General features: G+C 48.1%; 1 protein-coding gene across 1 annotated transcript; it reads right to left on the bottom strand.

Annotated features, from left to right (window-relative positions):
- Positions 1-6,272: 6,272 nt before the first annotated feature.
- LOC120961408 (uncharacterized) lies at positions 6,273-10,229 on the bottom strand (the record flags this gene model as incomplete). The annotated part of the gene is made up of 2 exons (XM_040385121.2): positions 6,273-7,928; positions 8,925-10,229. Coding segments are annotated over 2 exons (2,958 nt in total), but the record flags the coding sequence as incomplete, so codon positions are not given.
- Between the last annotated feature and the right edge of the window lie 6,525 nt (positions 10,230-16,754).

Here is a 16,754-nt window from a genome sequence, read left to right on the forward strand (position 1 = left end):
CCAATCAACCCACGATCTGAAACGATCATCCCTTCTTCCCAATGCACAGCTGTGCCAGGTTCCGGAGCGACTTCGCCCTCTCGGTCCACTCGGTGAAAGACACGACTTTGACTTTGACCGAGTGAACGAAAGAAAGTGCGATTGAATCGGTGAAACAGCGGTGCGCGAGGTGGAGGCCGTCGATGTCCTCCCCCCTACGACTCTACGATCGCACGATCACGCTGGCCCATCCTCGTCACGTCGCAGTCAAATGAGGCTCTGGCTCGGCGCCACATAATAAATTGTTTCGGCCACATGAAATATTCATTATCGACCACAAGGGGAGCACTAGAGGAGGAGTATAAAAAGAGTACTCGATACTATACACACACACACACTTAGTGGTCATGCTAGATCACGGACGCAAAAGCGTCCCGAGCTAATTGGCCAGCTAGACGCACGGCAAGGAACCCCACCGGCAAGGGGTTGGGGATGATTGTAATTATGCAACTTATATGTTTAATCGTTTCAAACTGCTGCACGACCATTAGCTTTGCAAAAAAAAAAAAAAAACAGGAATAAAGAAGAGCGAGCATATTTAGCTCGAGCGGTAGTGGAGCCCGAATGCGGCCAACTCATGCCGGCAACATAACTGGAACAGTTCGTGGACCAGATGGCTGTGGAGAAACGCAACGCACTGCCCCCGAAAATGAGGTCGTCGATGCACTTTTATTCTTGGGCAAACAAGTTTGCTGCACCGTACCCGACCAACCGACTGGCCGGGGCACGCTGGCTTTGCTTAATAGTGCTAGTGGTGGTGTTTGGATGTTGTTTTACGCTTACGCCGAGCCCACCAAGCTTGATGGAAGTGTGTTAAATGTCTGGAAGAATGGTTTCGAGAAGGGGATACGCAGCGGTGACCATAACCCAGCCAGATTACATGACACCATTCCATCATGTGCACGGGATGGCAGCGATTAGCTGTTGTGGATGAGTATTAGAGAGAGAGGGAGAGGATGGGCTATTCTCGGCTCGAACGAGGTTATAAGGGCTGTAAACGCTAAGAGAAAAACTGTGTTATGCTGGGAGCAGATATTTTTCTTTTGTTTTGTTTAAGAACAGCCACAAAACCATCGTAAATGAATGCTTCTAATATCTTGTTTTAGGGATTAGTTCGTAGGATAAGTGTACCAATAAGTCGGCAATTTGTAATGGTACAAATATAATTAAAAAAGTAATGTTTCACTAAGGGAAAATATGTATAATTTATCATATAGAAATTGAAATACGTTATATCTTCTCAAATATGCAGCATCTATAACACTAAATACAATATATTTAACAGGAAATACATGTGTTCTTACTACTCCGATGTGCTCATGTTGATGGTGGTTTGGTTCTTATAGTTGTTGTATCATGTTCCAATAGTTCCTATACTATAAGTAGTCAATTATACGTGAAAAAACTTGGAGCTGCATTTTGAAACCTTTTTTATATGAAAATTACTGTCATAATACAGTGAAATCTTTCTAAGGCGAATCTGCAAGTGATCGTCAGCTTAGAGAGATATTCATGTTGAGGAAATTAATGAAGTATGAAACTAATACTATAGAAGACCAATATTTTTGTGAACTGTTACCCAAAAACTTTGCTTAGAGATTTTCGGCTGCCAAATCGCATATGCAGCTTGAAGGATATTCTCCTTAGGGAGACATTATGGCTGTAGAAGAAAAAAACATTAAGAGAGATAATTTCTTTTCGTGAACATGCCTGTATGTAGGGCCTTGCCAGCAGGCCTTTCGTCAGTTATTCGAGATTGGCGGAGGCCATTGGCGGTCATAACGGAGAAAGACATGCATATAGGCATGTGTTTAAGATCTACCTTCGATTTTTCATCAATTTCTCCTCAGTTTTCGCGACAAAATTGTTGGAGTAGAAGCTTTTGCATCATTTTAGTTCAGAAAATTTCGACGAGACGCAGCTGGGGGATGTTAGACCCGGGTAGAGGACTAGGGTGTCATTTCGAATATCTGCCGAAATTTGCCTAAAATGATTGAGTTGAGCCACTGGCTTCAAAGTGAACTCGATTTCTGCATCCTGTTATGTTTTTTTAATGTTACCCAGGTACTTCTTCAATTTTTGGCCGGTTGCGTCGTCTTCTCTTTAACCAAGGTCAAGGGGTCAAGGGTTCAATCCTCATATGAACCGTCCCTAAGTAGCAACGACAGATTAACCGACTGCATGGTACTTGCCAAGAAGTCTCGAAAGCCCGTATAGCCAAGAAGAAGGATCAGAAGCAGCTCAAGTTGTTTGACAATCTTTGGAAACCCTTCAGATTCGTGAATCTTTTGGGATGTATTGATATTTTCAGTAGGTAACGAAATTAGTTGTAATTGATGTTATTCAACGTATTTAGAGCACTACAACTATTATTAGCAATATCACCTCAATAGGTACTGAAATTTTTAGATTTTTTCACATCTGTTTTGTATTTTTGAAATAAATCTTGAACCTCTCTTAACCCTCCTAATGCAACACAAATGGTTCTTTATTAAATTTTCTTTCTAATAAAAAAAAACTACCACCAACCACGGTCGTCAGTTTTGGAAACACATTTATTTTCTTGGTTTTTTGGTTTGTTTTGCTGCTGTTGCAATAATAGCATATTTCATTCCATTTCTGACGGCTCAAAATATCATCGGTACGTCATAGTTCGCATTGTTTTACCTTCTTCTTGCTTTATGCTGTGGTTTGTGGATGCGGAGGATCTTATCTTCTCCTTCTGCTCGTTTCATTTGCTGCTCATAATATAGCAAAGGGATGCAAGGATATTGATAGCAAAGCGAGGAGTAAAGTAATGTTCAACACACATTAGCAAAGCAAAGGACGGGAAAGGAAAACAGGAAACGGGCCATAATTGCCTCCGGAGGGGAGGTGGAGGGGATCATCATGCCTGGCTGTATATCTTTCGCTTTGTGCGTGTCTAGTTTCTTCTAATGCTGCTACGGCTGCTGTTGTTGTTGTTGTTGTTCTTGTGTCTTAGTTTTGTGCTCGTTTAGGGCAGTTTTTAGCGACGGAAGAATGAAAATGACGCACAATATTGTACGGGTTAATTATGCTTATAAAACCATTAAAAACATGGGCTGCTTACTTAGAAAACGGGTTTGTTCAGACTGGAAGAGATGGATTTGTATTGCTTCGGTGTTGGGAATTGTAAGTTTCGTGTTGTTTTAGTCTAATGTACGAAGAAAAGAGAAATGAGTTCTTTTTGCTTTTAAGTACGAAAAACAAAATACGAAAACTGATTCCAACAAAAACAAAGCAGAAAAAGGAAATCAAAACAAAAAACATTCCATTCCGCAGCTTAGCCGTTTGCCGACCTTGTGCCATTCGATCCCAAAATTGTTTGTCCAACGAAAAGGGACAACGAGCAAAGCCTAGATAGCCTCCTCAAACCATCCTATCGTACCCGGAAGTCTGGGAACAAAAACGCTCTCAATCTTCACCAAATATTTCTGGGCGCTTTGCATCGTTGTGCCCTTCGCACCGGTTTGTTACCGAACGGAATTTCATTAGTTGGCGAAGGCTGATAAGAACGTCATTGCCCACAATCGGAAGTAAAAAAAAAAGGAATGCACAACTGGAATGCAGCACTATCGGGCACGTAATGCGATATGAGACGAGATATGACCAACGCATATGGATGGATGGATTGATGGTGAAGTGGGAATTGGGAACTTGGGGAATGTGGATTGTTCGATCGATCGATGAAAATGGCATTTTCTTTATAATCAATGGTATACGCGCGTTACGATGTAAATATAGTGTGTTACGAGTTACGAGTTAGTAAGCTGATCGTCCTTAAATTAAAGCGTAGTTGCAGTTTCTCTTGGTAGGATAGGGGATATATTCTTCCCCGTTACAATATCGCAGCACAGATCCTCTCCCGGTGGTGATAGTACATAGTGCAGGTGATATAAGGTGATAGAGATTTGTTAGTAGGTTAGTTTTGTGGAACGGTTTTGCACAGAACGGTACATCTAAAGGTACGCCACAACATGCACACGTTTTGGGGGGAAACGGGGCACAACGGGAGCGAAGCGGAAACGAGGGGAAGAAAGGATAACGTAGAACTGAAGGCAAGCGTTAGCAAAGGCAGGCATTCTATATTGTGCGATGATTATATGGTTGGTCAATGGGATGGTGGGGGGGGGGGGCGAGAAAGTGGGAGGGAAAGAGGGGAATGATATAATAGTTAAGTTTGTTTACATACGGGTGTATATCACATGAAGCCATCTAAAGGAGTATATTCTTTGTCGCGCGGCATGGGTGTTTCGCATCATCGAACCAATGAGAGCCTTGGGGCGAAATTTCGCTTTGCTTTTTGGTAGTAAGTAAGGGCGAAAACATGCACTTAACGATCCATGAGCGATCGCGTACGATGCGCATCACTTCATATAGCGCTTGCGCGTTGCGATAAATGCGATTAGATATGAATGTTAACGCATGTAAGCGAAAATGTTGTAATTTATCTGTGTCTGTGTTATGCTTTTTTGTTTTTTTTTTTTTTTGTTTGTGTTTTTGGTTTCGAACTGTTGCTGCAGATATACATATTATCACCCTTCGCCTTCACGACGCACAGGATACAGGCTTTTGCTTCTGCATTTGCTTTGGATGCCTTATGTTGTAGTTCGGTTTCTTTACTAACTCCACTAGAAACACTGCGCCCTTTTCGTTCTACGGAAGATACTAAGCCCAAGCCACGAACGTCCTTTTGTTTGTTGTTCTTGTTTCTTCACGCAACGGTTGGGATATAATCGTTATAGTACGCTGTGTGGTGTATATAGGTTTGCTTTTCCATATGCTCAAAGGAAGAAGAGGGGTTGTTTTGGTGTGAGGGAGAAGTATAAGGGGAGCGTGTGCTACTCCTGCCCGATGCCCGCGCTTATATATGTATATATATATAGTTAATATGTATAGTGGGAGTAAATATCCTGCTCCTGCTTCCGTATCCTTCTCGCTTTCCACACTATCAATCAACGGGGGAAGGGAAAAAAGGCATGGTTACATGTGTTGCAGTGTCAACAGTACAGCACTGCTGGCGAAATAAAAACAAAAAATACGACACAGACTCGCTCACCCTTCTTACATCCATCTCCGCCCTTATTTTAGCCATTGCTTATACTACAAACAGACAATACATGTACACTTCGCTTCTTGATTTATCCGACACTACCGTTTAATCTCTACTCACTGGTCGCGCTTTGCCGAAGGAACTCTCAGCTCGTTGGGTGGTTTTTGGGGTTGGGTTGGTAATGCATTATAAAGTTGATTGATTATTCTATATTTTCCCTCTTTGTTTCCCGCCCACATTAATGCTGTTTTTTTTCTTCTTTTTGCTCTCTATCACTAGCAGTTCTGGTATGGTTGGTTTGGTTTCAATCATTGTTTTGATTATTAACTGATTTTGGACACCCCAGCTGGTGCAGACGCATGTTCCACGAGGGTTGCGACGTCCACAGAATGTAGAAAACTATAAGTATGAGGCAGTTACACTATCCGAATCATAAAAATAAACACATTTACATACTACGCTTAACCGGTTAAGCGTGCTTGTGCGGCGTACTTAGCAAAGCCAAGCTACTCACCCATACTCAGCGAGAAAAATAAACCCTCAACTAAATTATTGGAATTATCTCTCTTAACCTTTCCCCCTCCCAGGCTTCCCCTTTCCCCCTGGCGCCGGTTTTGGCAAAGCGCACTGGCTATGTGTATATAATATATTGGATTTTTGGTTTTGGACGTTTTACTACTACAGCGAATGTTTGGCAATTAACTCTAAACATAAATGAGCACTTTGATTCCCTTTTTCTCTTTCTCCTTCTCTCTCTTTCTCATTCTCTCCCTCAACGCACGATTGCACATGCACCGTTGCACTTTACACACAAAACTTTATCAATGATAAGCCCTACCTGCTGCGGGGTCACCTTCCCCCCATTTTGTGCTTCGATCTTGGCGCGTGTGCCCTTTTGCCTAAGTGTCCGTGTGTGAGTGGTGTGACCTATCTTCACTATCTGTTACATAGCTATGCGACTACGCGATCAACAATGTTTTATTTTGTAAGCAACGTTCGGTATATGTATCCATTAACTAATCCGAAGCTCTGGTTTCCGCCTGCCCCTCGCTTCGCCCCTCTTTCCGGACACCTGTCTCCCTGGCACGGGCCAGCATGTTTGTGCGAGCGTGTGTAGTTTTCCCCCCCCTCTGTTGCAGGAGTTGCTTGGTTGGTTGGGTCTTTACAGATTCGTTTCCGTCCGGTGTGGATTGATCGGGTACTTGTGACTGTTGCCGTACATGTTGCTACCGCCTACGCCCGTTGTGCCAGTATGGTGCTGGTACGGTGCTTGCGTCTGCTGCGCTACCGCCATCCCGGGAAACAACCCCTTCGTGCAGGGGTCGCGCACCGGCCGGACGGGTTCGTCGCCGCCCCGACCCTTCACGCTGGAGGCAGAGGACGAAATGAGCGACTGGCGCCGCACCGTGGACCATTCGTTCTGCTTCAGCAGAAACTGCTTCACGTTGTACTCCATCTGGGCGAGATCGACGCTGCTGCTATCGTCGTCGTCGTCGTCGTTGCCGGCCGGGTGGTGCGGGTCCGGGTCGGGCAGGGGCGCCAGCCGGCGCTCGTCACCCGCGAGGCACTGTCCGGTAAGCGCACTATCCCGCAGCACCGTCACGGTACTGCCCTTCCGGATGGCACCGAGCGCAGCACTGGTGGGTCCGGGTGCGACCGTCGTCGCATTGCTGTTGTAGTCCAGCAGGCCGGACGCCGAGGCCGTACCGTTCGGAAGGCTGCTGCTGTTGAGATTGTTGCTGTACCCGTGCTTCGCGCCAGCGGTCATGGCCCGGTCCGGCTTGGGGGCGTTCATGCCACCGCCAAAGGTGGCGGCGCTCGCGTAGTTACCATTGAGCAGACTGCTACCGGTACCGGGGGGACCGTACGGGTGGCCCAGCCGGCCCATCGACGGTTTTGCCTCGCAGCCCGCCGGCTTACCACCGGTGGACGGCACGGTTGGACGGGAAGCCTTCGGCGGTAGGCCGGGCGCGGTAGCATTGTTGTTCAAGCTGTCCGCCGTCAGCGCACCACCGGCCGTCGGCTCGTTGTCCGACTCGGTGTTGCTGAGCGGTTCCGCCGCATTGCCGAGCTTCGAGTTGTTCTGCACCCACTCGGCGACCCGGGACAGCTGCTGGCGGCGCAGTATCGCACTCTCCTGCAGGTCGATTTCGCTCGAGATCGAGCTGGACTGGGTGCAGGACTTCTTGGACGTCACGTCGATACCCTCCAGCTTGTTGACGTTGATGTCGAGGCGCGGTTTGGGCAGCGCGGCCGTACCGAGCTTGGTGTTGATCAGCAAATTGCTCACCTCCTCCCCGATCGTACACAGCCGGTCGGAGGAGTGGGGTGAGGTGGTGGTGCTCATATTGCACACCTGCTTGTTACCACCGCCCGCCTCCTCATGACCCCTGGCAGCTTCTCCGCCGCCACCCTCATCGACGCGGTTAATCGTTCCGCTGATGAGGCTTCCGTGCCCATCCGGTCCACCGTCTCCGGCGGGACCGAGCGCACCACCGGCTGCCTGGGAGGATTTGACCGGCGTGGTCACGGGTTTGGTGTAGCCAGCGGGCGGTGAAATGGATTCGCCGGAAGACGTTGCCGTCGGCAGGTTGGTGGTTTTGATCGCACCGTTCAGCCCGATCGATGGATCGTCGTCTAGCAGCAGCTCCTCGTCGAGGAACTTGGCACGGCGCGTGTACATGACCGGGGTCGGTGGCTTCGAGTCCAACCCTTCGAGACCGTCGTCGACGAGGTTGTCCAGCAGGATGTTGCTCGAACCGTTCTGTATTCGCAGCGCACAGATACGCGGACCTGACATCTTGGGATTTTCAGCCTAAAAAGCAAAGAGTGAAAATGATGCATTAGTGGAGGTAATTTCATACAGAATTTAAAAGATTTGTAGGAAACAAGCAATTGTTGTGGATCGATCGTCCAGTGTAGTGATGGGAGCACGGAATCGGACCTACCCGATTCTAATTCCGTGTTTGGAATCGATTCCGGAGCCAATTCCGATGCTGGAATCGATTCCTATTGCGGAGCCAATTCCGGAGCAGATGATGGAGCCAATTCCGGAGTTGGCTTAGGAATTGATTCCAGAATCAAAATTAACTCCGGAATCAGTGTCGGCTTCGGAATCGGAATCGACCTAGGAATCGCAATTTGCTCAAGGTAATTGAATCAGAATTGACTCCAGAGTTAGAATTAGCCCCGGAACAAGAATCAGTTCTTGAAATAAAATAAGAAGTTTCCGAAGCGAAATCAGTTCAAGAATCTCCATGAGAATGGATCGATTACAAGCAAGTTTTGATTCTTTGTGGCTATCAATACGTAGCGTCATTGGACCTAAACGTCTATTCTTATTGAGATGTCGAAACCGACTCCAATTTCGAAGCCGGATTCCGGAGACAATTCCGATCCCGGAGCCGAATTTGGTTCCGGAACTGATTCCTATTTCGGAACCGATTATGATTCCGGAGCCAATTCCTGAGCCGATTCTGGAGCGGATTCCGTAACCAATTCCAGAGCCGATTCCTATTCCGGATCCAATTCCGATTCCAGAGCCAATTCCGAAATCGATTCTAGAAACTAATTCCCGATCTACTATCCGGAATCGATTCCAGAAAACTTCGGAGCTATCCGGAATCGATTCCAACGAAAACTTCTTTTTTACCATCACTAGTCCAGTTGCTTTTCAAAACAAAAACACAAACTGTCAACAGGCGCGTAGAGCTTCGCTTTGCTGCGAAGCTTTAAGCACGCGCGCTCCGCGGATTGCATACATTCTGGCGCTAACGCTTCACGGTGCCGCTTCCACGCAAATCACTCTCACCTTGATGGTTTTGATGAGATTGCGATTAAAGATCTCGAACATCTTCGCACCGTCCTTCTCCGGATCCTTGCTGCTCGTCCTGCTCCACAGGCTGTTGGTGCTGCCGACGGTATGGTACAGCCCGCTGCCCACACTGCCACTAGCGGACGTGCCGTACTTGCCCGACGGTCCCGCCACACCGCCATTCCCGGTGGACGAGGAGATCGGCGTCGCGTGGCTGCCGCTCATCTGATCCGTGTCCTTAATAATGTACGAGGGCGAATCGTGCGCAAGCTTCGATGCCGTCGGCTCGGCTCGACTAAGCTGCGGTGTCATTTGTCCAGCACCACCACTGCCACCGCAAACCGGTGGCTTGCTCTGCTTGAAGGCAGCATCCCCGGGCAGCTTCTTTGTGTGCTGCTGTGTGGTCGTCGGCACTTTCCCAGCAGCCAGCTTGTTGTGTTGCTGCTGCTGCTGCTGCTGAAGATGATGCTGGTCGGTCTGGTTCGCTGAGAGCGCGGTGGACCGTTCCACCGCAAGCCGATGGTGCCCCAGGATGGGATTAACCATCAGGTCGTCCTTCTTGGTTGGCACCACCAGCAGTGCGAGCGGATCGGACGTATCGCTTCCCTCCCCGCCCGTGCCAATGTCGCCACAGGCGGCACCGTTCGCCGACCCGCCCGGCCGGACCGCCGTCGTCGGCGAAACCTTGTCCGGGGTGGTCAGGTAGTCCGAGACGCTGCTCTTCGTTTCCGAGATGACGCTGTCGCTCGACTTGATCAGCTTCAGCATGTACGGGCTGTTGTGGTGGGACGGCGAGTTCAGGTTGCTGCTGCACCGCAGGCAGAGCAGCGTGTTGGTGCCGTTCGCGTGCTCCCCGCGCACGAGCGTCTGCGTCGCCACGCTGTAGTACTTCTGGTCGCTGCCGAGCAGGTCGGCCAGCAGCAGCGAGCCGGACGCGTGCAGGCGCGCCGACTCGACCGCACCGCCCCCACCCTGCGGGCACACGCACGTATCACAGTGTTTGATCGGTGTGCCGAGCAGCGCGTCGCTCGACTTCAGCTCGTCCTCGAGGAACTTGGCCATCACGGACGGCGACACGACGTTCTGGCCGTCGCCGAGCAGGCTGTCGGTCGTGCCGGGGACAGCGGGCGTCGTGCCGAGCGGCACGACCAGTGGGGCTTCCTGCTGCAGCTGTTGCTGCTGCTGGCCGGACGGCTCACGCTGCCCGTGGTTCGACTGCTTGCCACCCGCCAGCTGTCCGTCCTGACTGCCACCGTCTGCGTGTGGGCAGTGTGCAATGAAATGGAGGGGTTGCGAGAGGAAAGGAAAGTAAGTTAATTAAATCCTTCAACGTGCGTTTGTTACGTTAAAGTGGTTAGTTCCATTTTGGGGCCGGTGGAAAGTGGTTTGTTGGAGGCGGTTTTATGCGTGCGGCTGGAAGTGCTAAAAGTGGAATTAAATTAAACACTCTCCATTGATGCGTGTTCGTATGTTTCAAAATTGAAGATTAAAATTGATTTCTGTGCATCTCGGGCACACGCGTATACGCGCGTCAAACCAACCGAAAGTCCACCAGCCCCGTCCATTCCAGCCCAGACACCATTTATTACACCTAACAGCTAGATTAACGTGAAAGTGCGCCAGTGCAGGGTCCGCAAAAAAGCGCCAGGATTACAGCCATGCTTCCTAAATCTATTTATTTCCAACCGAACTACACACACACACACACAAACACACACGATTGCTACTGCAACAAGCGTTGGATAAGAGAGGAACACACATAACACCAACAGCCAGCGAACGTTTAACCCTCCCTTATGCGTCGTTTTTGTCTGCTTTTCCGCACGAACCTTTTTGACCGACACGAACTTTGGGGGTGGCCATTCAGTGGGCTGCCTCTACTCCCGTGTGCACTCGGATGGAAACTAATGAAACAGGGCCACACTCTCACTACACAACCCCACAACGCCCGACACAAAACCCGGGAGCGGTAAAAGTATTGATTTATCCAGATCCTCCAAACAACGCTGGCAATGCTACTACTCTGTGTGTGTTGTTTTTTTTTCTTTCTACTCTATCCATTCCATTTTTTTGTATCCATTTTTGCAAACTGTAAGCGGGCCTATGAGAGTGGTGCGATGGCGCAGGCTATATATTGCATGCGATGCACGTTTTGCCTCCACGCGGGCGCACGGATCAAACACACCGGGTGGATTTATGGTGGACGAAACGAAACGAACGAAAAACACACACACACCCCGACCCCCGGGTATGGGAGATTGGATGATGGATCCAGCATTTAAAACGGGGCTTTGAGCGGGATCGAAGGGGCGGAAGGGAAGAAAGAGGGGACAAGGTATTTGACGTTCTAAGTTAAGGAAATATATCCTTCTATAAATACACCGCGGCAAAAGCAGTCCGAGGCTTATTCGATCGGTTAACGTTTCGTGTTTTGCTTTCCCTCCCGTTGCTCGTCTCTACTAGTGATGGGTAAAGTTGGCAAAAATCCGGAGTCGACTCCGATCCGACTCCGATAAATTCGGAATCCACTCCGGAAGGTAGGTCCGCGCTGCAATTCCCGGAGTCGCTCGGAATCGTCCGGAATCGCCCGGAGTCGCCCGGAGTCGGAGTCGTCCGGAGTCGTCTGGAGCCGTTCGGAGTCGTTCGGAGTCGTCCGGAGTCGGAGTCGTCCGGAGTTGGAGTTGCCCAGAGTCGTTCGAAGTCGTTCGGAGTCGTCGGAGTCGTCGGAGTCGTTCGGAGTCGTCCGGAGTCGCCCGGAGTCGGAGTCGTTCGGAGTCGTTCGAAGTCGTTCGGAGTCGTTCGGAGTCGTCCGGAGTCGCCCGAAGTCGGAGTCGTCCGGAGTCGTCCAGAGTCGCCCGGAGTCGTCCGGAGTTGTCCGGAGTCGTTCGGAGTCGTTCGGAGTCGTTCGGAGTCGTTCGGAGTCGCCCGTAGTCGGAGTCGCCCGTAGTCTGAGTTGCCCGGAGTCGTTCGGAGTCGTTCGGAGTCGTCGGAGTCGTTCGGAGTCGTCCGGAGTCGTCCGGAGTCGGAGTCGTTCGGAGTCGTTCGGAGTCGTTCGGAGTCGTCCGGAGTCATTTGGAGTCGTTCGGAGTCGTCGAAGTCGTCGGAGTCGTTCGAAGTCGTCCGGAGTCAGAGTCGTTCGGAGTCGGAGTCGTCCGGAGTCGAAGTCGTTCGGAGTCATTCGGAGTCGTTCGGAGTCGGAGTCGTCCGGAGTCGTCCGGAACGACTCTGACTCCGGACGACTCCGACTCCGGACGACTTCGACTCCGGACGACTCCGACTCCGGACGACTCCGGCTCCGGGCGGATCTAGTGGTTCCATTTTGCCGGAATCGGAATCAAACTAACAATAGTCGGAGTTGGATCGGAATCGTGGGTGCGCTCCATACAGCACATCACTAGTCTCTACCCCTCAACGGGATATCGGTTGGACACGCGAAAGACCCCTCCTCCTAGTTTGGGGGCAAAATTGTATAGCTAAGCTGATAGGAAAGGTAATAAGGGAGGCAAGAAGGGGAGGAGAGAAGAAAAAACAAAACTAATATAAATAGGGCCTTAAAGACAACAGTAGGAACAACAGCACAAACACACACACACACACACACACACATAACACGTGGAAAAAAGCACGCGATTCCGGTCCGGAAAACGGTTTTTGAAACTGGCAGGAAACTTTCCCTTCCTTCCTTCCGAACGCCAGTGCACCGAAGAACGCCACCAAGACGCCAACAAGAAGGGGTGCCAGGGTGCCTTTTCGATAGAGGTATCGCCGTTTTGCGTGGACCGATTCAACAGGAAAGGAAAGTGAAACACACACACACACACACACACACACACACACACACAGAGGCGCCCAAGCTGGGTACACTACAGACAGGAACCGATAAATTGGCACACACACACCATCCATTACTCCCTGGTTCCCTTCGTTGGAATGTCGAGCAGTGGCGCCCTGCTAGTAGAACACCTTTTGGGCTCCACCGGGCGGGTGTTTATGGTAATGCTTGGTAGCGTTTTACCGGCCAGCATAAATTAAGCTCACGAGCCTCCCAGCCATTGTGCAGCGGGAGGGGGCTTAGGGTACACTGCACACGAATTTTGCCAACAAACACAGTCACAACGCTCCTTTCCCTTAATGCGTGCTATCGTGCAACAAAGCGGCCCTGTACTTCTGGACCTTAAATAAATAATGTCAATTTAGTGGTACCATTTTCACGACGGGGCATGGCTGACTTGCCCAACGGTGTCGCTGCCACTTTCCGTGCGACAACCTGCAGCGCCACCGTCAAACTGCGTCCCCAACCGGCATGCGATATAAATCCGGAGTGATTGTTGATGACAGTCTAGCTAATAATTTATCCAACCATCTGTGTCTGTGACAGACTCGGCTCTGGGGACGTGCCCGCAACAGGGACGGCGAGTTTGCAAGATCGGCACAAGCTTTTCCTTGCGAGAGCGGTTGTTTACACTTCTACTCCCATCATATTGTTTGAACTCCAAGCACTCCGAGCACTACTACTACTGCTGGCAGCTTGATTATGTTAAGCCGGGAACTGCCGGGCTGCTGCTGCTGCTCGTTCGGAGTTTTGCGGTTTTGCATAATCAACACTGATTACCTTTAAACCGAACCCGAGTTTTGGAAACTTTGGGAAAGTTTTGTGCAAATAGTAACCCCACCAACGGGGTAACACTTACCGGTCCAAAAACACTTCACCACAAACCCGACGATGCGTTCGTCGTATTCATTTCACTTAAAATTGGCTCACATTTAACCTTTTCGGGGCGCTTCGCTTCCTTGTTGTTCGTGCTCCTGTCCAAGCCTGAGCCTGGTTTGATTCGATTAAAATGAAATTATGATAATGGGTAAAAGATATTCGCGCCCGCGAGCGCGCTCTCTCACTCTCTCTCTCTTTGCCGGCGGTAGCCGGTATGCATTTAGCTGTTGAGTCCACGCTCAATGCTGCTAGCCGTTGTTTATCCTTCCGAAACAATGTTGTCGGTGCCGGGCCTCCGTCTGCCGCCATATCGTATCCATAACGGCCCAAACCCATTAGCAGTAATCCCGCGGTTTTGCTTTATTGCCTTTACCCGTGTGGTGCCTGCGTGGTCCTGCGGCATCATTAGAGGACCCAAAAACGAAGGACAAAAAAACCTCACAACCGCATCCGCACGGGTTCGAATGGCACTCGGGGGGAGCTAAGCCAAAAAAACAAAGAAAAAAGGGTTCACATATTTGCATTTTTCATTTCATCTCGAAGGGGACGTGAATGTGCGCGAGCGTTATGATCGTTAGCGGGCGCCTGGAAAACAGTCAGCACTGGGGCACAAAAATGTTCCACCCATTAAGCGCACCTTAGGTCATGGTTAAGTGATTTGCTTGGGTGTCGAACACATCAAAGCAGTACAAGAGTCAGCAAAAGGAAGATGGAGAATTGCAATGTTGAGCGATAGGTGGTGCGATTTTCTCGATGATACAGGGTTGGAAGATGCTGGAAAGCCTGTAAAAAGGATTACGTTTTATCCCGTTTGTTAAAGAAATAGCTTAAGAAATGTTGCTAGATGCACCTGATCTCTCTTGGTTTGAAGTTAAACTAGATGTCAATGTTCCGGTAAGCATTCGACCCAATGGTTATACCCAAAAATGTTAGTTTGCCTAGCGTAACGTGTTGCAATTAGTTGAGTCTATTTGCACCAGAAACCAAGTGTCTAACGAAGATTGATGGTATAAGATACAATGAAGAAGTTAAATGTACAATTGTCAAGGCACTAAATAATAATATAATATTTAAATGAAATTAAATCCTTAGAAGAAATTGAAAAACTAACATATGCATACATCTTAGTCTTAGTGCAAGAGATCTAGATATCATCTATAAGTTAAAAACATGCACTAAGATCCCTAAGGTTCATCCAAATCTCATCAAATTATAGCATCGACTGCATCAAGGATTTTGATATCCAAAATTGAATCCTTCGACGAAAATTAAATAATAACATATGCCTAGATCTCAGTCTTAGTACAAGAAACCTAGATATCATCCATAAGATGAAAACATCCACTAAGATCCGTAATGTTCATCCATATCTCATCAAATTATAACATCGACTGCATCAAGGATTTTGAAATCACCGAATCAGGATCACCTTCTGGTCGCTGTCTGGTCGCATCACCTGTCACCTACCCATATAAAAATATTGCGACATCCTCTTTGATACATACGAAATTTCTTCAATAGAAGCGCTTTTTGGTCATAAATAAATGCATTTATGAACATCAGCAGTGTTGCTACAATGATAAGCTATGACGACACTTTTGGGCATCTTATGAATTCACTGGAGAGGATAAGCTCTAATACAAAAATATCGTCAGAAATTCCAAACGTTGCATCTTTAATGTCCTCCCCTTTTTTTTTTTTTTTTTTGGTTGAGCAGTGTGTGGCAGTTCCAATTTCTTACACGAATGCGTTTTACATTCCAAGCATAGCTGCAGTACGTGAAGAAATCGTGTCTGGGCAATGCGCCAAATTTCAGGAAAAGACAAACTCCAAACTTTTCAATTATTTACACCTGCTGAAAGTCCTGAAATCTACTTGGGTGAAGCCTGCGAGTAAAAGACACCACACATACGAAGAAGTACAAAACTTGGGAACACAAACACACATTTAAACTTAGTATCTATGTTAGTTACACTTTTCTTATACCAACACATGGAATACATTAGCAAACAGCGACGAGGAGTGACCTTTTTTAAAAGGAAACCCTCCACAGCACAGACACAATCTCCGACACCAATTAACGATAGTGCGAGGAAGCCTTACCTACAGCATTAGCACAGCATTATGACACTTAAAAAGCACTTCCCGCAAAGGGGGTAGTCACAGTGCAAACAAATCTTAATCTAACCATCACCAACCACCGACCACTGCAGTACGTAAAGCATGCAGGTAAGTACCACCGACTTACGCGCTAAAACACTAAAAGTAATTACAACCAGAGCGCTACATACTAAAAGTAGAACAGAACAGAACAGTACAAAAAAAACCAAAGGAACTAAAAATCGGGTGTGAAGAAGGTGTGCTTTGTGCATACATTTTCCAACCTGCAAACAGTGCAAACAGCTTGCGTTCTACGTACAACAGCAAGAAAGAAAGAAAAAACCGGTACATCAACTGCATGCATGCAGCGTGCTGCCACGCGCTGTGTACACCTCTCTTGTGGCCAATACTTGGTGGATAGAAGGAACGCGAAAAAACTTTGACGAAACTGGGCGGTTCTTGTATCGCATTCAACGTTAACGGGAAAGTTACTGAGAAAAGAGTAAAGTTTAAGCCTAGTATGGCAAGTGAATGGGGGAAAAAATTGCGCTCGAAACTGGAGCAAAGTTTGCAAAGGTACTAATTAACGTGACGAGGGGGTAATGAGTGCTAGACTATTTTTATCACAATAGATTTGCTTAAAAAAATAGAAAAACGCATCAGCTAACTCTAAAAAAAAGGTATTGAAAAGCTAAAAAGAATAAGCTTTCATGCAGCAGCTTAAAAAGGTCGCGATCGTGGGGCAGTGAAACGGCAAAGCAAAGTGCCAACGGCTGATAATGGAAATTAATGGGCTCGAATGCTGCTGCATAAATAAGAGAAAGAGAAAGAAAGTGAGAGAGAGATAGATAGCTAGATAGATAGAGAGGAAGCCGATATGCACATAAAGTAATATAGTAAAAAAGAAAACTTCCCGTAAAGCACCAATTTCTTCGCTGAAAATGGCGCCGAAAGCAGGAAAAGGCTCGCGGAAAGAGGGAAACATAAATTACAAACTAAAGAGAAAAAACTAACTA

The sequence above is a fragment of the Anopheles coluzzii genome, chromosome 2 (assembly GCF_943734685.1).
Source record: "Anopheles coluzzii chromosome 2, AcolN3, whole genome shotgun sequence".
Classification (NCBI taxonomy): Eukaryota; Metazoa; Arthropoda; class Insecta; order Diptera; family Culicidae; genus Anopheles; species Anopheles coluzzii.